The following is a 19,652-nucleotide window of genomic DNA, read 5'->3' on the forward strand; positions in this document are numbered from 1 at the left end:
GTGCAGACTTCTCCCTCGGTGGCTGCTGATCATCTGTGGTGATGGGAGGAGCATCCCACAGGGCAGAAGAGTCACTTCCTGATTGAAGGCAGATCTCTGCTTGTGCAGCACCCTCACACTTCCTGTGGAATGTATGCCGTCACAGGTTCTCCCATAGCTGCTCCGGTGTGCATCAGTGCCATTGGTAACGAGGCTTTGAGAGCCTTCACAAATGTTACTGAACATTTATTTATTTATTTATTTATTTATTTATTTATTTATTGGTACAGGAGATGGAACCCAGGGGCAATATACCTCTGAGTAACACTCCCAGCCCTGTTTTTTATTCTTTTATTTTGAAACAGGATCTCACTGAGTTGCAAAGGCCTCACTAAGTAGCTGAGGCTGGCTGCGAACCATGATCCTCATGTCTCAGCCTTTCAAGTGCTGGGATTACAAGCGAGTGCCATCATGCCCAGCTCTGAACATCAATTTAAGCTTAAGAATTAGGGTGATTCTGGATGTATTCAAAGAGATGAACTGGTGACAACCTAGGGGACTTAACCTCTGTAAAAGCAAGTATACAGGTAGAGTTCATGTAAGAAAAACCTGTATGAGAGAGATAATAGCCAACACAGTATATATACCGAGTATTCATGCCTGATTGCATGTAATACCAAGGATGGACCTGGAACTTACACCATTTGCCTCAAGTTACGCAGGCTGTTCTCACGTGGAGCCAGGACTGGCTCTCATCTATGTATTCTCTGCCTGCCATGCCTGTCTCTGTACCTTGTGGAGTGATTGCACTGGTTCCTGTGAAGCCTGTTGTTTTTCTCACTGCATGTGTAGAGGGCACCCTTTGGCTCCCTCAGTAGGGAGCAGTACTATTTCCCTCTCCTGAACACCTCACCTACTAAACAAAATTCCTAAACAAAGACTCAGAATGCTGCCTAGTGTTTCCCTTGAGCTCTCATCTTCTTCCCTAGGAGGAGCCTGTGCCCAGCTGTGCTCTGCCTCCTGTTGTAGCCAGAACCAGCTTTTCCTCCTAGGGTTGGGGGTGGGTGGTAAAACCAGTTCAGGATGGGAAGGAGGAGGCTTTGCAGCTTTCCATAAAGGGTGAGGACATTAGACTTTGATCTGCACTTGGTTTCTTGAGACTTTAAAACCACTAGATAGATCCTGGAAGGGAGGGAGGAAATGATTACACTTCTCTAATTCCCATAGTCTGGAATACGGTCTGGAGTTTTTTGCCAAAATTAAACAAATGTTATTGTTATTTAGAATGCTAGGTCAGTCTGATAATTTAGGATGAAGGTGGTTTGGATTTTACAAAAGAGACTTGCTCAACCAGGTGTGGTGGCACACGCCTGTAATCCCAGTACTTTCAAGGCTGAAAAGGAAGGATTGCAGGTTTGAGGACAGCATTAGCAAGTAATGAGACCCTCATTAGCCTAGTGAGACCTTGTTTGGGAAAAAAAAAAAAAAAAAGCTGGGTGTGGTGGCACACGCTTGTAATCCCAGTACTTGGGAGGCTGAGACAGGAGTCTTGGGTACTTAGTGAGGCTCTCTGCAACTCTGTGAGACCCTGTATCAAAATAAAGAAAAAAATAGGGCTGGGGGTATAGCTCAGAGAAAGAATGCACCTGGGTTTCATCCCCAGTACCACATGCACACACAAAAAATAGGGCTGGGGGGTGTAGCTCAGAGAAAAATGCCCCTGGTTTTAATTCCCAGTACCACAAACAACAACAACAACAACAACAACAACAACAACAACAACAACATAAAAGAGACTTGCTCTTAAATAGGACAGAGGGTAATGGCAACTGAAATTAAATTATGTATGTAGTGTTCATCATGATTTTATTTTGCAGCATGCTTTTTTAGTAGTCTAGTGCCATACTCATTATTCAGTGTCACCCATTGCAAGGTCATGTCAGCTCATCTGTCGTCCTTAACACCCCTGAAGTAGAAGAGCTATCACGGGGAAGGAGCTTTGGCCTGTCGCATGTCTTGACCAGTAACTAGGCAACTTTGGGCAAGATACTCTGAGCTTAATTTTTCTCATTGGTAATGTGAGGTGGGACTTGCTGTTCTCTTTGGTTTGTTTATTTTTGTCTTAAGATTCTGTGATTCTGTTCTAGAGTTTCTTGGTTGCATTCCTGTGATCATGTGCTCAGTTGTCTTTGGAGTTGAATTGAGTAGGCATGCAGATACAAACATTCATCCTCCTGGGAGATGTACCTGGGAAAGAGAAACAGATGGGATGGTGCAGAGAGAGCCTATTTTTGGCTCTGTTACTCATTTATTTTGGACAGTTTCTTGCAGAATAACTTTAACATTTACTTTTTTTGCTGTCTAATTAAAGTTCTGTGGAATGTAAATAAATAAGTATATAAAATCTATGTATTTTAGCACTATTTCAGTCAGCCTTTCTGTTGCTGTGACCAAAATACCCAACAAGAGTAACTTAGAAGGAAAAAAAAAGAGAGAGAGAGAAAAGGAGTAACTTAGAGGAGGAAAGGTTTATTTGAACTCAGTTTCAGAGGTTTAGTCCCTAGTCAGCTGCAAGGCATGGCGGAGGGATCCTGCTCTCACGCCCTAGTTGGTAGAAGAGAGAGAGACACACACACAGACAGAGAAGGAGACAGCGGCCAGGGACACATGCAGTTCCCAAGGCCACGCCCCACTTCTGAACTTGCTGCACTGGGGACAAGCCAAACCCAAACCATAACAAGCTTCTAATGGATGTGGTTCTTGTCCATCCAGTACATGCTCTTTTTGGTGGTGCTGAGGATTGAACTCAGGAACTTGCTCATGTTAGGCAAGTGCTATACCACTGAGCCACGTCCCCAGTGAGGCAAAATTTTTTATGTGTAGTTTGTGTAACATCCTTTTTCAAAAATGAGGAGTGAAAATAAACCTGGTATCTGAGAGAATAAAAGTAATCTTTTAACTGAGCATGTTGGCACACCCTTTTAATCCCTGTACTTGGAAGGCTGAGGTTCAAGGTCAGCCTCAGCAATTTAGTAAGGCCCTCTGCAACTTAGTGAGATCCTGTTTCAAAATAAAAAATAAAATAGTGCTGGGGAATGTAGTTCAGAGGAACAATGCCCCTGAATTCAACCTACACTACCTAAAATAAATAAATAGAAAAAAAATCTGTTTTAGTCGGCTTTCCCCTCCTTGGACTGAAATACCTGGCAAGAGCAGCATAGAGGAGGAAGGTGTTTGGGCTTATGGTTTGAGACCATAGGGCCAGCTCCAAAGCATAGTGTTGGTGGCAGGCTTCGTGGAGGGAGGCTGTTCTTATTTCATGTAGGCCAGAGTGGGGGAGGGGAGGGGAGGGGAGAGAAGGGGCAGGGACAGACACTTGCCCGTGAGCTACCTCCAGCCACCAGATCTGAAATCCCTCAGGGCACCTCCATGATTCACCTGCTTCACCTCTGAACGTTTTTCACATTGCCAGTGTGCCCGCTTCTCCAGGGGACATTCTGTATCCAAAGCACACTTTGCTGTTGTATCGCTTTCTCTTTATTTGCCAGGCCAGCTTGGAGCAGTGAGGGTACCAGTCCAAGAGATAAGATCTTAAAAACTTCTAGGGCTGGGATACAGTTCACTGGCAGAGTACCTGTCTAGTATGTGGTAGTCCCTGGGTTCTTTTCCTAGCACTGCAAAAAAAGAACATTTAGAAAGAATTTTTTTTTGAAAATCATTTTAAGATGAGAGAAAGATTGCAGGGAATGAATGATAACAAAGATTCTTATTCCCTTTATTTATTTTCTTTCTTTTCTTTTCTTTTTTTTTTTTTTTGGTGGTGGTGGTACTGGGGTTCCTGGAAGCCCTTCTATATCCGGGCTATGCTCCCAGACTTTTTTTTTTTAGTTTTGGAAACAGTGTCTCTTAAGCCAGTGCAGCTGGCTTTGAACCTGTGCGATCCTCCTGTCTCTGCCTCCCAAGCTTGGGGATTACAAGCGTGCACAACCACGCCCGGCTCCCTTTATTTATTTTCACAATACTGGGGATAGAACCCAGGGGCATTCTACCTCTGAGCAACACCCCCAGCCCTATGTTTTATTCTTTATTTTGAAACAGGGTCTCACTAAGTTGCAGAGGGCCTCACTAAGTAGCTGAGGTGTCTGAAAACCTGTGATCCTCCTGTCTCGGCCTCCCAGGTACTGGGATTTCAAGGGTATGCCACCTGGCTTCTTATGCTCTTTACTCAAATTCAGTTATTAGCATTTTCCCCTGATTGCTTTATTATTTCATTTTCTCTCCGTACATGCATACTATGTATGTATATACATTTTTTCCTGAACTATTTATTTTATTTTATTTATTTTTTGTGGTACTGGGGATGGAACCCAGGGGTTTTCTACCTCCAGGCTATACTCCCAGACCAATTTTTTTAAAAAAATATATTTTATCCGGAAACAGGGTCTCACTAAGTAGCTGAGGCTGGCTTTGAACCTGTGTGATCCTCCTGTCTCAGCCTCCCAAGTGTGGGGATTATAAGCATGCAACACCACGCCCGGCTTTCCTGAACTATTTAAGAGTAGGTTGCTCACATCATATCCCATTGCCCCTATATTGTATTTTTTCCTGATAGGGATGTTCCTTTATATAACCGAATTTCACTTATCAGCTTCAGTTAATTTAACATTGCTTCCCTAATTTAATCTACCATCTGTATTCCACTTTTGTCAGGTGGCCCAATAATGTTCTTTATAAAAGCATTTTCTCCCCCTCTAGTAGAGGGTCCAATATAGGGTTAGGTGTAGTGTGTACTTGTCAAGACACTTTAGTCTTGTTAGATTTGTTATTTTAAACAACCTGCACATTAGTAGCGAATTGGTGACCCTTGCTTTTGTGTATGCAGTAGTGCATGGATAGATTTTCCTAGCATAAAACATACTGTCCCCTGTCTACAAAAGACATTTCCTCTAATTGGTCCCCATGGGGACAGAATATGCTGCTTCGGGACCAGTTTAGCTTTCTAGCTCTGATTTCTGGCAGTCATCTTGTGTCTCACTCATGGTCTTTAGCAGTAATCAGATCCCTTTTTGTTTGTAGAGGAGACAGAATCTGACTTGGCAGTTTGTGCAAACCCAAGAAATCCTGGAGGGATGTTTGGCCATTGACCAGCTATATATATATATATATATATATTTTTTTTTTTTTTTTTTTTTTGCCTGTTTTCTTTGCAGTGATTGGAAGGTGTAGGGAAGATGAGACTGTTCATTACATTAGAATTGAGACATCTATGATAATCTTTTTAGCTTTCAGAGAGAGTTTATATAAAATCAAATTTCTATGCTAAAGGCATCTGTTGTAACTGATCAGGTTTGTTTTGCATACTTTTTAACCTTGGTTAGCATCAAGCATAGAGTTTTTTTTTTTTTCAGTAGCCATATATATATTTGTGTGTGTGTGTGTGGTACTGGGGATTGAATCCCATGGGCATTCTACCTCCCAGTTATACCCCCAGCCCTATGTTTTGTTCTTTATTTTGAAACCGTGTCTCACAGAGTTCTAGAGGGTCTCACTAAGTAGCTGAGGTTGTGAACCTACATCTCTCCTGTCTCAGCCTCCCACGTACTGGAATTACAAGCATGTGCCACTGTGGCTGGCTGTCTACTTTTCAAAACAGATCTATTGAGTTTGTGAACAAAAGTAATTATAATCAGAGCCTTAAGCAGGAGAGGGGGTATTAAATAGTCACATGTATCTTATACTTGGAGAAATATCGATATTCCTGATAAGCGGAAAGTGATACCAGAAATCTTATTGCTTTTATTCTCTGGGATTTGATCAGTGAAATATTTGAGTTCCAGTCTCTGCTGGATGTTGTAGAAAATACAAAAATATTAGGTAGTCTCTTTGCACACAGCTTGTAACTAGAGAGAGAAGCCTAACATGTATGAAGTACTAGCAGTGGTAGCTTTGACTTTTAGCCCTAACTTTATCTCTGGCATTGTGTTTACTACATGCTTTACATGAATTATTTTATGTAACCCTTGGAAGAACCCAGTGTGTTAAACACTCTTACTGTCTCCACTTGTGCACAGGAGGGAAAAGTGACAGGTTGCAAAGAGAGGCCAGTATTGAGCTCTTTTGGATTGGAGTTCAGGGAACCAGACTCCAGAGCCTGCATTCTTTAACTATTTTGCCATTGGAGATGACCAGAGAACAGTTGCATGGGTAAAAGTCTGTGGTACTAATGACAAGGCAAAGGCAAGAGATGAAAACAAAGAAGGGATCCACACTATAATCTTTTTCAGAAATTTCTTGAAGGTTGAACCATAAATTGTAGACCCAGAAGCAAGTGCAGGATGGGAGTAGACATTTGGTTAGGAGACCACGAGTGTTCAGATGGAGCCATGGCTTTCTGTGGGGAATGATGTAGAACCAAGCATCCTTTTCTTTCCCCTCCCTCTCTTCCTTCTCTGCATCCTTCAAGACCCAGAGTACATGATCCCCTCAGGAAGCTTTCTCTCAGACAAAGTTAGTATGCTCTTTGGGCTCTGAGGCTGTTTATTTGTATAAATGTAGGATGTGAACCATCATATTTAAATTTAAAATTTTTATTCTTTTCAGTTCTTTGAAGGAATGGAACATCTTTCTCTTAATCTCAGGGGCTTAATTTAAGCAGTATTAGTAAGTATTGAGTTTATTTGTCAAACAAATAGCTGAGTGTCTTAGTTTATCCAGATTTAAAGGCTCTGTAAAGCTAGTTTTAGAGTAATTAGGGACAAAAAGAAAGAAAGAAAAAAAAAATCTAGCCAGATGTAATCCCAGTATTAGGCTGAGACAGGATGATCCCAGGTTTGAGGACAGCCTCAGCAATTTAGGCCCTCATAAACTTAGTGAGACGCTGTTTCAAAATAAAGGAATAAAATGGGGTTGGGAGTGTAGCTCAGAGGGTTCAATCTGCCCCAAAACAACAAATAAACAAGCACATACTATGTTTAGAATAGTATATTTGGCAGTGATGCACAGATTGGATTAGAATTGGAAAAGCTGGTATCAAGGTGACCAAGGTAAAAGAAGTTAGAGCAGTCTAGGTAGGAAATAAGTAGGGCTTGGTAGAAATGGTGGCAAGATAGAAGGTTTTTGTGGTACTGGAAGTGGAACCCAGAGGCTTTCTACCTCCGGGCCATACTCCCAGACCTATTTTATACTTTATTTGGAAACAGGGTCTCAGTAAGTTGCCGAGAGCCTCACTAAGTAGCTGAGGCTGGCTTCCAACCTGTGCAGTCTTCTGTCTCAGCCTCCCAAGCACGGGGATTACAAGTGTGCGCCACCACGCCCGGCGAAGATATAAATCTAAATAATAGTTTGAAGCAAGAGTCAGCAACCCCGATGGCATTTGTTTTGAGCATAGAGAATATTGAGAAGAGTCAAAGAAGATTTAAAATTATGTGACCTTTCTTTTTCTTTCCAGTTTTCTTTTGTGAGGTGATTTTGAGTCTTGGTTGACTTTGTAGTCCCTTAATAAATTAGTCAGTAGCACAGGTCTCTGGGCTGACCCAAGGACAGCAATAAAAGGAACAGATAAAATCATGGCAGACACAGTTGAAAGCCTATCAGTTAACTGCAGATTTAAACTGTTTCTTAAACAGAAAACTTTATTTTGTCTTAGTTCTCCAAGAGTGTGTGTGTGTGTGTGTGTATATATATATATATATATATATATATATATATATATTTTGAGGTACTGGAAATTGAACCTAGGGATTCTACCTCTGAGCTATACCCCCATTCCTATTTTTTTATTCTTTATTTTGAAATGGTCTTACTAAGTTGTGGAGGGCCTCACTAAGTAGCTGAGGCTGGCTACAAACCTGCAGTTCTCCTGTCTCAGCCTCCCCAGTACTGGAATTACAAGCATGCACCATTATGCCCAGCTTCCAAGAGTGTATTCTGAGCTAAACTTAATTTATCATTGCTGGAGCCAGCCGGCAAGAGTAGGGGTTCTGAAGTGAGGCGTAAGGATGAAGAGTTTTTAACCCTAACGTGGGGGAGCCGCCAGCCTACTATCTCTACCGGTCGACCCCTGTTCGTGGGTCAATATTTCCTACGGGTCGACGACTATGCCTGGGTCAGTATTCTCTATTGCACGGACACTCCTGGCCAACGCAGCTTCTGGGTCAATCTCATCTTTATTGCGCCGACTTCCTGGCTTTGTTTTTCCAGAGGTATTTATACACAGCTACAGGTCAATCAACATTCTCGTGCTACCACCACCAGAATACAATAAAGACCAATACAGAACACATCATTACAGATAGGTCAATCAGTACCCTCATGTCATCACCACCTGATCCTCTCTCAGACCTCTTTTGACTTTCCATAACCCCAGACTTTGTTGACTCTGGGCGAAGGACAGTCAGCTGAGTCAGAGACACCAATCTAGGGAAAGGCCTTAATGGCTCACAACATATCATCCTGCTGAAGGATATCAGTTTTAATCTTATATGCCATTTGCTATTGAGGTGAGCCAAGAACTCTTGGGGAAACCTCGGCAGATGGGGTGGTCAGTACCTTGAATTGCTGCCCGGATGGCACTGAACACAAATAAATGGCTGTACTTAGGAGTCCAGGAGTCTCATGCTCAGACTGTTACCTGCATGCTTCCTGGAGGTATCCAAATAGCTCTGAATAATTGTGGGAACCTGAAACAGGATCGCGGTTCACGGCCAGCCTCAGCTACCACTTAGTGAGGCCCTTTGCAACTCAGGGAGACCCTGTTTCAAAATAAAGAATAAAAAATAGGACTGGGTCTGTAGCTCGGAGGTAGAATACCCCTGGGTTCCATCCCCAGTGCTGCCCCCCCCAAAAAAAAAACCTCACAATCTTAAATTCAGAGTCTGAAAATGCCAATCCTATATTGTGAAAATATAATGCTGCTTTGTTTTCTTCTTTCTGATTGGTATTGGGGATTGAACCCAGGGGCATTCCACCTCTGAGCTATACCCCTGAAACTTTTATGGTTTTGTTTTGGGACAGTGTCTCACTAGGTTGCTGAGACTGGCCTCAAACCTCTGATCTTCCTTCTCAGCCTCCCAGGTAGTAGTGGGATTACAGGCATGCCCCACCATGCCTGGCTTAATGCTAAATTTTAAGAATTGAAATATAGTACATATAGAGAAGTACAAAAATTGTAAAAGAAAGTGATCACCTTGTATAACTAGTACTCAGATTAAGAAATAGAATATTACCAGAATTACCAAATCCCTTCTCCCTAAAGGTAATTACTGTTCTGATTATAATAACAGCATAGATTAGTTTTGCTTATTTTAGATTAATATAAAATGAATAAAGGAAGGATGTGTTTTGGCTTCTTTTACTCTATGTAAAATTTTTTTGTGTTCTTGGAACAAGATTCATTCATTCATTCATGTTGTCTTAAAATATTCTTTTGTGTAAGTAAGCCACAATTTATTCATTTGACAGTTTGGGTTCTTTTGACTTTTTGGATACATACACAACATGTGTAATGGTGCTATCAACATGTGTGTACAATTTTATGCACAAATTTCTGTTGACTGTTGTCAAGGAGTATTGCAGGGTCATAAGATATACATATATTTACTTCCAAAGTGGTTATACCATTTTATGCTCCCACCAGCAGTATATGTGCAGGCTCCTTCAGGATCCTCACACTTGTTATAGTCTTTATTTTTAGCCAATGTGGTGGATGTACGGGGTTATCCCATTTTTAATTTGTATTTCCCTAATGTCTAATGTAGTTGATCACTTATTTATAGGTCTTTTTTTTGTGTGTGTGTGTGATGCTGTGGATTAAACCTGGGGCATTTTTATCTCTGAGCTATATCCCAGCCCTATTTTATTAATTTGTATTTGGAAACAGGGTCTCACTAAGTTGCTGAGAACCTCTCTAAGTTGCTAAGGCTGGCTTTGAACTTGTAATCCTCCTGTCTCAGCCTCCCAAGTTCTGGAGCTACATGTGTACGTATGCCACTGCACCTCTGTATGTACTTTTCACATTTTATATCTACAATCCAACTGGTTTTTTTTTTTTTTTTTTTTGCATGTCAACTGTCTTACTTAGTTTTAAACTAATCTTGCTTTCTTTAGTTCTTCAAGATATGAAGTGTAAATTCCAAGCACAAGATAGGAAGCAGTCAGATATATTTGAATCCTGAATGTTTTTGATAAATTAGTATAGTGCAGGAAATAAAGTTTTAATTTTTACTTTAATTTTTTTGTGATACTGGGGATTGAGCCCAGGGGCAGTCCCTCTGAGTTACTCCCTCATGCCTATTTTATTTTTTATTTTGAAACAGGGTCTTGTTAAATTACTAGGCACTGGCCTCAAAACTGTGATCCTCCTATCCAGCCTCTCAAATACTGGAATTATAGGTGTACTGTATCAGCACACCAATAGGAGATAAAGTTTGAATCACTTCTGAAAATTGAAGCTTTATGTAGTTACTGTACAATGTCACTTGAGTTTTGTTTTTATGTTCTTATCCCATTTACTGCTTGAAAGTGTAGTTATTTGTGGAGTATTATCAGTTCCTCCCTTGCATTAACCCACCACCATTTGGATTCTGACCTGACCATTTGCTTGAAATAGCTGGCAAAGGTTGCAGTGACCTTGCTGAAGAGGGTGAAGGTCCTGTCTGGCATCTTTCAACAGTTTTCAGGCCTTGAACATGTCCTATTTGTCTTTATGCTTCTGATCTGATTGGATGACTTTGGCTAAATTGTAGCCTCCTTTTTTTTTAAACTACCTCTTGTTTTTTTTTTTTTTTTTTTTTTTGTGGTACTAGGGGTGGAACCAGGGGTTTTTCTACCTTTGGGTTGTACTCCCAAACCTATTTTATACTTTATTTGGAAATAGGGCCTCATTAAGTTGCTGAGAGCTTCACTAAGTAGCTGAGGCTGGCTTCGAATCTGTGCATATCTCCTCTCTTAGCCTTCTAAGTGCTGGGATTATTTTAACTACCTCTAAATTTACTCAAGTTTCGTTTTGAAATCTGTCTGGAAAGCCCCAGTAGGTCCATTTGGGATAAAGCCCCAAGGTCAAGAGCCTCTTGTTTCAGAGTAGGCCTAACCACCTCTGATCTGTGATGGTCTTTCTTGAATTGGTTTATTTTCATTTGGAATCTAAAACCAAGTAAAAATGAGAGCAGCCATAACTGGAAGTTATGTAATTCCATACTGGTTCTGTAGCAGTTTTATGTGGATCACCTTATTTGAGCCTCGTAACATCCTCTGAGTATTGGTGCTGGAATTATAGAAGTGACTGAAGATGCAGACAGCACATGTTTGTTCTCTTTGGAAAATTCCTGGTGAGGCCACTGGATTAGGTTCTGGAGTTTTCCTTTTCCATGTCAGAGAGATAGATAGATAGAGAGAGTGTTTGTGTGTGTGTGTGTGTGTGTGTGTGTGTGTGTGTGTGTGTGTGTGTTAGTTACTGAGGGTTGAGCCCAGGGATGTTCTACTACTGAGCCACATTCCCAGCCCTTTGTGTTTTTTATTTTGAGACATGGTCTCACCAGGTAGCAGAGGCTGGCCTTGAACTTGTAGTCCTCCTGCCTCTGCCCGAAGTGCTGCTTGATTCCTGACCAGGGCCAGGCCATTGTGTCCAGTTTGGAGCATCCAGGCGTGGTTCCTGTGTGCTTTGTCTTCCCACTCTTTGCAGCTTATTGGGTTGCACCTTGGCTTCTGGGATTGGGGCAGGGAGTGTTGGGTAGTGTGCTGGAAGGAGATAGAACTGGGTTCTATAAGATTTCCAGGAAAGAAAGCACACAGTCGTTCATTTCACAGACCTTGTCTCAAAAAGCAGTGCATAATAAATTTTGGAGCTGGGCATGGTGGTGCGTGCTTGTAATCCCAGCATTCAGGAGGCTGAGCCAGAGGATCGCAGTTCACGACAGCCTCAGCTACTTGGGCCCTCTACAACTTAGTGAGACCCTGTTTCAAAATAAAGAATAAAAAATATGGCAGGGGGTGTAGCTTGGAGATCGAATGCCCCTGGGTTCCTCCCTAGACCTGCAAAAAAAAAAAAAAAAGAATTAAAATTTATTTTTGGTGGTTGATTGTCTGGAAGTCTTGAGCTTAGGGCTTTCCCCCCCTTCTCTCCAGAAATCTACTTTAAAATGATTCATCACAAAAAATTGTGGTGAAGTCTGATTTGAAGATGTATCTTCAGTGTTCAGGGATCCATTCTGGCTGCAGAAAAATTATTGATTTATTTTTACTGAATGTTTGGTTGCAGTTCTATATATTTCATGATTTTTGTTTATTTTAATTTTTGGTAGTGAGTTACTTTAATAGGTGCCATCAAGCTGGCCATGGTGGCGCACGCTTGTAATCCCAGCACTTGGGAGGCTGAGACGGGAGGGTCATGCAGGTTTGAAGCCAGCCTCAGTTACTTAGTGAGGCTCTCGGCAACCAGTGAGACCCTGTTTCCAAATAAAATATAAAATAGGTCTGGGAGTGTAATCCAGGGGTAGAAAGCCCCTGGGTTCCATCCCCAGCACACCCCCCCCCCCTCACAAAGTTGCCATCAAGCTGGGCGTGGTGGCATGCTTGTAATCCCAGCATTTAGGAGGCTGAGACAGGAGGATCAGCTTCCTGAACAGCCTCAGCTACTTAGTAAGGCCCTTTACAACTCAGTGAGGCCCTGTTTCAAAATAAAGAATAAAAAAATAGGGCTGAAGGTGGAGCTCAGAGGTAGAATGCCCCTGAATTCAATCCCCAGTGCTGGGGGGGAAAAAAAAGAATAATAGGTGCCATCATCTTTGATTCATCTAAATCATTCTACAACTAAATTTCAAATAGCAAATCCTTTTTTTTTAAAAACATTAAATGGTATACCAAACAGGATTTATAAAATGGGCCAAAACAATATTTTATTCATATAAATTCACTTTAGAAGTTTGAATTTTTAACATTTACTTATAAAATCAGTAAGATCTTGTGTGTGTGTGTGTGTGTGTGTGTGTGTGTGTGTGTGTGTTGTAGGTTATTGAATTCAGGGACCCACACATACTATGCAGGTACTCTGCCACTGAGCCACATCCGCAGCCCTTTCTATATTTAAATTTTGGAACAAGATCTTACTTAGTTGCCCGGGCTGGCCTCGAACTTCTGGTCCTTCTGTTTTAGCCTCCTGAAAAATTAGAATTGCAGCTGTGTACTTACTGTGCCTGGTGGTGAGGCTGTTGATCAACACAGACACTGGAAATAAATTTTAAAAATTGTAATCTTATTTAGCATCACTTTCTAGTTAGAAAATTTCAAATTTCAAAATTTTAAATTTCAAATTTCAAAATTTCAAATTGCATTTGAAAAATGCAAAAATAGTTTGTCTTTTTTTTTTGTGTGTGTGTGTATGTGTGTGGTACTGGGGATGGAACCCAGGGGCATTCTACTTCCTAGCTACACTCTCAGCCTATTTTTTATCCTCTTTTTTTTCCACCTCTGAGCTGCACTCCCAGACCTATTTTTTATTTTTATTTGGAAACAGGGTCTCTTAAGCCAGCCAGGCTGGCTTCAAACCTGTGCGATCCTCCTGTCTCCGCCTCCCAAGTGTGGGGATTGCAAGGGTGCGTCACCATACCCGGCTATTCTTTCTTTTTCTTTTTCTGTTTTGGTGGTACTAGGGGTAGAACCCAGGGACTTTTTTACCTCCAGGCTATATTCCCGACCTATTTTATACTTTATTTGGAAACAGAGTCTCACTAAGTTGCTGATAGCCTCACTAAGTAGCTGAGGCTGGCTTTGAACTTGTGTGATCCTCCTGACTCAGCCTCCCAAGCACTGGGATTACAAGTGTGCGCCACCATGCTCAGTTTATTCTTTATTTTGAAACAGGGTCTCACAAGTTGCAAAGGGCCTCAATGCTGAGGCTGTCCGTGAACCGGGATTCTCCGGTCTCAGCCTCCTAAATAGCCAGGATTACAAGTGTGCCACCATGCCTGGCTCTCAAAATAGTTTAAAAAATTTTTGTTTTAATAGACGGGGTCTTGCCATGATATCCAGATCCGCCATGTACTCTTGGGCTTATATGGTCCTTCTGTCTCAGCCTCCTGAGTAGTTGTAAATAGAGGCTCATGTACTGTCCTTGTTGTATAGGTTTTTTTTTTTTTTTTTTTTGGGCAGAAATGGTGATTGAACCCAGGGGCATTCTATCTCCAAGCTATACCCCCAGCCCTATGTTTTTTTCTTTATTTTGAAACAGGGTCTCACTAAGTAACCAAGGGTCTTACTAAGTAGCTGAGGCTGTCTGCAAACCTGCAATCCACTTGTCTCAGCCTCCCAAGTACTGGGATTACAACCATGTTCCACCATGCTCAGCATATAGATTTTTTTTTTTTTTTTTGTGGGTTTGGGGATGGAATCCAGGGGCATTTTGACCTCTGAGCTAAATCTCTTGTCCTATCTTTTATTCTTTATTTTGAAACAGGGTCTCACTAAGTTGCAGAGAGCCTTATTAAGTAGCTGAGGCTGTCCTCGAACTGTGATACTCTGGTTTCAGCCTCCCGAATGCTAGGATTACAAGCGTGCACCACCACGCTCGGCTATATAGATGGTTTTTAATGGAGCAGATTGATTTGAAAGTGAAGGTTTCTCAGTAATATAGAAGTTTGCTTTCTTTCTTTTTTTTTCTTTTTTTCTTTTTTTTGGGGTCTGGAGATAGAGCCCAGGGGCATTTAACCTCCGAGCTATACCCACTGTCCAATTTTTTATTCTTTATTTTGAAACAGGGTCTCACTAAGTTGCAGAGGGCCACACTAACTAGCTGAGGCTGTCCACGAACTCCAGTCTCAGCCTCTCGAATGCTGGGATTACAAGCATGCGCCACCATGCCCAGCTCAATATAGAAGTTTGAAAGAGAAGAGGAGGACTAGTCTTTATTATAACAATCATATGTAAAATTCAGACATAAAAGTCCCTCCAACTCTTGTACAAGTGCTAGAACTGCTGTACAGTAATTCATCCCTAGGCCAGTTGTCATTGCACAGCCCTCATATTATAACTGCATTAGGCGAGGGACAGCTCAGCTGTGCCTGGCACTGCTTAAGCACAGCCCATACTCTTAGGTAGTGTATTTGCTTGTGTAGTTGATGTAGATGTGTATGTGCATGCCTGATTCAGCTGCTATAATTGGTACTCTTCCACAGAGATGGCCAGTTCCTCAGTCTCCAGGAAAGTAAATGACCAATTTGAGGACTCTGGTCTATTACAGTTTGACATATTTGAGTGTGGGCCTATTGTTTTAAAATGCATTTTTTATAGTGAGCTTTCACTCTAGGGGTAATGGAGAGAATTAGAGAGAAGGGAGGTAGATATGAAGGAAGGAATTAAGAGATGATTAAAAAATCAGGAAAGCAGCCAGGTCTGGTGGCACACACTTGTAATCCCAGTATTGGGAGGCTGAGATGGGAGGATCACAGGTTCTTGGCCAGCCTCAGCTACTTGGTAAGAGGCCCTCCACAACTTAATGAGACCCTATTTCAAAATAAAGAATAAAAAATAGGACTGGGAATGAGCTTGGACGTAGAATGCCTCTGAGTTCTATCCCCAATACCTCAAATAAACAAACAAACAAATAACCAGGAATGCTCTTGGCACTTGATTGTCTCTGTGGTACCAAGTGAGGATTCTGATGTGGTCAGGGAATGCTCAGTACAAGTAGTGAATGCTTGTATTGTAGATTGAGAATCTCCCTGAATCTCTTTAGTCTGCCTACTGGGGCAGGGCCAGGCGCTGTTAATTTTTTTCCACCATCTTCCAGAATTGAATTCTGAATTGTTCTCTTTCCCTCAACATAAGTAATTAAAAATTATGCAGAAGCATAAATGTATAGATGAAGCTGGGCGTGGTGGTGAGCGTTTGTAATCCCAGCGTTTGAGAGACTGAGACAGGAGGATTGTGGTTCGAGGACAGCCTCAGCTAATACTTAGTGAGGCCCTCTGCAACTCAGTGGGACCCTGTTTCAAAATAAAGAATAAAAAATAGGGCTGGGGGTATAGCTTAGAGGTAGAATGCCCCTGGATTCCACCCCCAGTACTGCAAAAAAAAAAAAAAAAAAGTATAGATGATATTAAAACTTTGGCTTTCAAGCCAGTTGGGAAATTGCATTTCTGGTTTATGCCATTTATTTGAAGAATGTTGAGCCAAAATATTTTGAGGAAGTAATTACTCCTGTAATTGAATGTGACCTGGAAGGAACTTGGGAAAAGAACTGAAGATGTAGTTTACTGATGTTTTTTCAAATTCCTTTGCCCAGGCATCTGAAGAAGCCTCCCTCAGAGCATTGGAAAGTCTGATGACAGAATTTTTCCATGATTGTACAACCAATGAAAGAAAACGTGAAATAGGTAAGTGAAGTGTTGTAAGGAATCATAACACGTGGGGAGGAAGGAGCTGGCAGCCTTTGCTGGTCAAGCCACTTGCTTTTCCTTGAGTTTCTGCTCTGTTCTGTCTTTTGGTTGGGGCTGGGGAGGTCTGTAGACCTAGGTGCAATGGCGTAGTGGTGGGTTCTTCACTGTGGAGGTTAAGTAAAACTCTTTCCTCACTTTGTTCCTAATGCCAGCAACTTTCTCAACTTTTTTTTTTTTTTTTTTTGTGGTTCTGGGGATGGAACCCAGGGGGCATTCTACTGAGCTACACCTCCAGGCCTATTTTATTCTTTATTTTGAAAAAGGGTCTCACTAAGTTGCAGAGGGTCTCACTAAGTAGCTGAGGCTGTCCGTGAATCTGTGATTCTCCCATCTCAGCCCTGCCCTTTTCAACTTTTATAGAAGCATGTGACTATCAATTTTTTTTTTTTTTTTTTTTTTTTGTCGTACTGGAGGTGGAACCCAGGGGCTTTTCTACCTCCGGGCTACACTCCCAGACCTATTCTATATTTTATTTGGAAACAGGGTCTCACTAAGTTGTGGAGAGCCTCACTAAGTAGCTGAGGCTGGCTTCCAATCTGTGTGATCCTCCTGTCTCAGCCTCCCAAGCAAGGGGATAACAAGCGTGTGCCACCACGCCCTGCGTGACTATTAAGTTAAAAGCAAAAACTCATGCAAGTGTCAAGACGAATATGTTTTGGTGTGTAGACAGCTGCTCTGAATCCCTCATCGGTATTATTCCAGGGGCTTCTTGCTTTCTTTTTCTTTCTCACATGATCATCTGCCATTCTTCATGTTTTCATGAATAAAGGCTTCAAACAATACAGAGATAGAAGTTCAGTCATTTCAGTTCTGGGCTTCAGCACATTCTAGAACCTACTTTGGATTTTCATATTTGTTCACACAAACAATGCTAATGAAAGCAGATTTTGAAGTAGAAAATGTATTCAAGTATCTTATTCTTGCCTCAGAGTCTTGCTGTTCTGTGGTGCCAGGGCCCTCAGTTATCTTGAGTTCTCAGTTATCCCTTGAACTTGAGAATCAAAGAAGCTTTTCTCTGTCCAAACCCATAGGCTTTTCCCATGAACATCTGACTGCTCTATATGACCTTATGCTCATTGCTTCTACCTCCTTGGATTCTTCTGTGGCTCTGGGACCCTTCAGGCTGTCTCTGTCTTCATTGACTTCTCTAATCATATTGGCCAATAATAATAATAATTATTATTATTAATTTTTTGCAGTACTAGGGATTGAACCCAAGGGCATTCTACCTCTGAGCTACAACCCCAGCCCTATTTTTCATTCCTTATTTTGAAACAGGGTTTCACTAAGTTTCAGAGGGTACCACTAAGAAGCTGAGGCTGACTGTGAAACTGTGATGCTCCTGTCTCAGCCTTCCAAGTACCAGGATCACAAGCATGTTCCACCATGCCCCGGCTCATATTGGCCAATTAAATTTCATGGTGGATTCCATCTTGGGTCCAAAACTTGCTTGTGGTTCAGATTTTTCCAGGTAGCCAAGAGACTTTGGGCTACAGCCCAATTTTTCCTACATCCTTTAAAGCTCATATTGTTTCTAGGTAGATACTGTTGCTGCTGCTGCTTCTTTTTTATCCTCCCAGTACTGGAGATTGAATTCCCTTGCTCATGCTAAGGAAGCTGTCTGTCATGGAAGTATATCTCAAGCCCTACTTCCTTTTTTTGCGGGGGTGATACTGGAGATTGAACCCAGAGGCATTCTACCTCTGAGCTACACCCCCAGCCCTATTTTACTCTTTATTTTGAAACAGGGTCTCACTAAGTTGCAGCCTCACAAGTTGTTGAGGCTGGCCGTGAACCTGTGATCTTCCAGTCTCAGCCTCCCAAGTACTACCACGTCCAGTTTTTTATATCTTTTAATTTTAAACTTGGTGGTCTCCTATGAGCCTCCAACATGCCCCCTCTTTTCTGAGGGGGAGTGTATTGTAGAGAACTAGAGTGTTCATTAACAAGAGATCACTGGCTGGGCGTGGTGGCACATGCTTGTAATCCCAGCATTTGGGAGGGTGAGACAGGAAAGATCACAGGTCGTGGACAGCCTCAGTTACATAGTAAGGCCTTTTGCAACTCATTGAGATCCTGTTTCAAAATAAAGAATTAAGAATTAAAAAACAAATAGGACTGGGAATGTCACTCGGAGGTAGAATACCCCTGGATTTCATCTCCAGTACTGCAAAACAATAACAACAACAACAAACAAACAAGCAAGCAAGAAAAGAAATCACTGGCAGAAGATGAGCCCAAGTGATGACCAGGTGTCTGCCTAAGAAGATCTGATTGCTTCTCTGTTTCTGTTATTACTCAGGTGGGCGGACCCTCTTCCTCCCCTGAGTGGCCCCCTGGTTAGTTTTATACTACTTAAAGTACCTTGTACTGTACTTACAGTGAAAATATATGCCATTATTTTTACCAAAGATGGTAGAAAACCATTCCTTTACATTAACCTCCTATATTCCCACATTCTTTTTTCTTTTTTTCTTTTTTTAAATTTATTTTTATTGGTGCATTGTAATCACACATCACATTGGAATACAAGACTTGAGAGGATATACAAGCACACATCATCCAATTAGCCTTCATCCAGCCCCCATCCCATTCCCTCTCCCTCCCTCCATCCCACGCTTCTTTGGTGATTAACTTTGATACATATGTTTATGTACCTCCTGCTTTTTAAAGAGGCTCCATCCTCCCCTATTCCATACCCTCTGATTGGTCACCTTAATTGCTTCACTATAGGGCCCTTTCTATAGCTCGACTACTTCCTGTTGCCCCTTTCCTCCTAGTTATTGCCGATTAGGGGAAGCATCTGGTTTTAATTTTCTGCGATATTTCTCTGTGCATGCCGCGTTGCAAATACCGATCCCACTCTTGACGGCCCCAGTAGTGGCCTGACTACCCGGTGGACTGATTCAGACCTCGCTGGCTCAAGCAGCAGCCTTGCCTCATGGGAGGCCCCAGTTCTGGCCTCTCTGGCCCCAACACTGGCCTAACCCCTCAGCTGGCTCCGATCCCGGCCTCGGAGGCCCCAGCACCGGCCTAGCCTCACGGCAGGCTCCGATCCCGGCCTCGCTGGCCCCAGCACCGGCCTAACCCCTCGGCAGGCTCCGATCCCGGCCTTGGAGGCCCCAGCACCGGCCTTGCCTCATGGCAGGCTCCCATCCCAGCCTCGCTGGCCCCAGCACCGGCCTAACCCCTCGGCAGGCTCTGATCCCGGCCTCAGAGGCCTCAATAGCGGCCTTGCCTCACAGA

The 19,652-nt window shown here is 42.3% G+C and overlaps 1 protein-coding gene across 2 annotated transcripts in view; it reads left to right on the forward strand.

Annotated features, from left to right (window-relative positions):
• Window positions 1-16,258: 16,258 nt before the first annotated feature.
• Window positions 16,259-19,652, forward strand: part of XPO6 (exportin 6) — a gene marked incomplete at both ends in the record, with an annotated part of 88,088 nt that continues 84,694 nt past the window's right edge. The window contains one exon of one of the 2 annotated variants that reach the window (XM_080703251.1): window positions 16,259-16,343. In XM_080703251.1, the coding sequence (XP_080559377.1) occupies window positions 16,292-16,343 (52 nt within the window). The remainder of the gene's footprint in view (window positions 16,344-19,652) is intronic. The other variant, XM_080703250.1, reaches the window with a different exon arrangement.

This window comes from Muscardinus avellanarius, assembly GCF_963383645.1.
Source record: "Muscardinus avellanarius genome assembly, chromosome: 10".
Classification (NCBI taxonomy): domain Eukaryota; kingdom Metazoa; phylum Chordata; class Mammalia; order Rodentia; family Gliridae; genus Muscardinus; species Muscardinus avellanarius.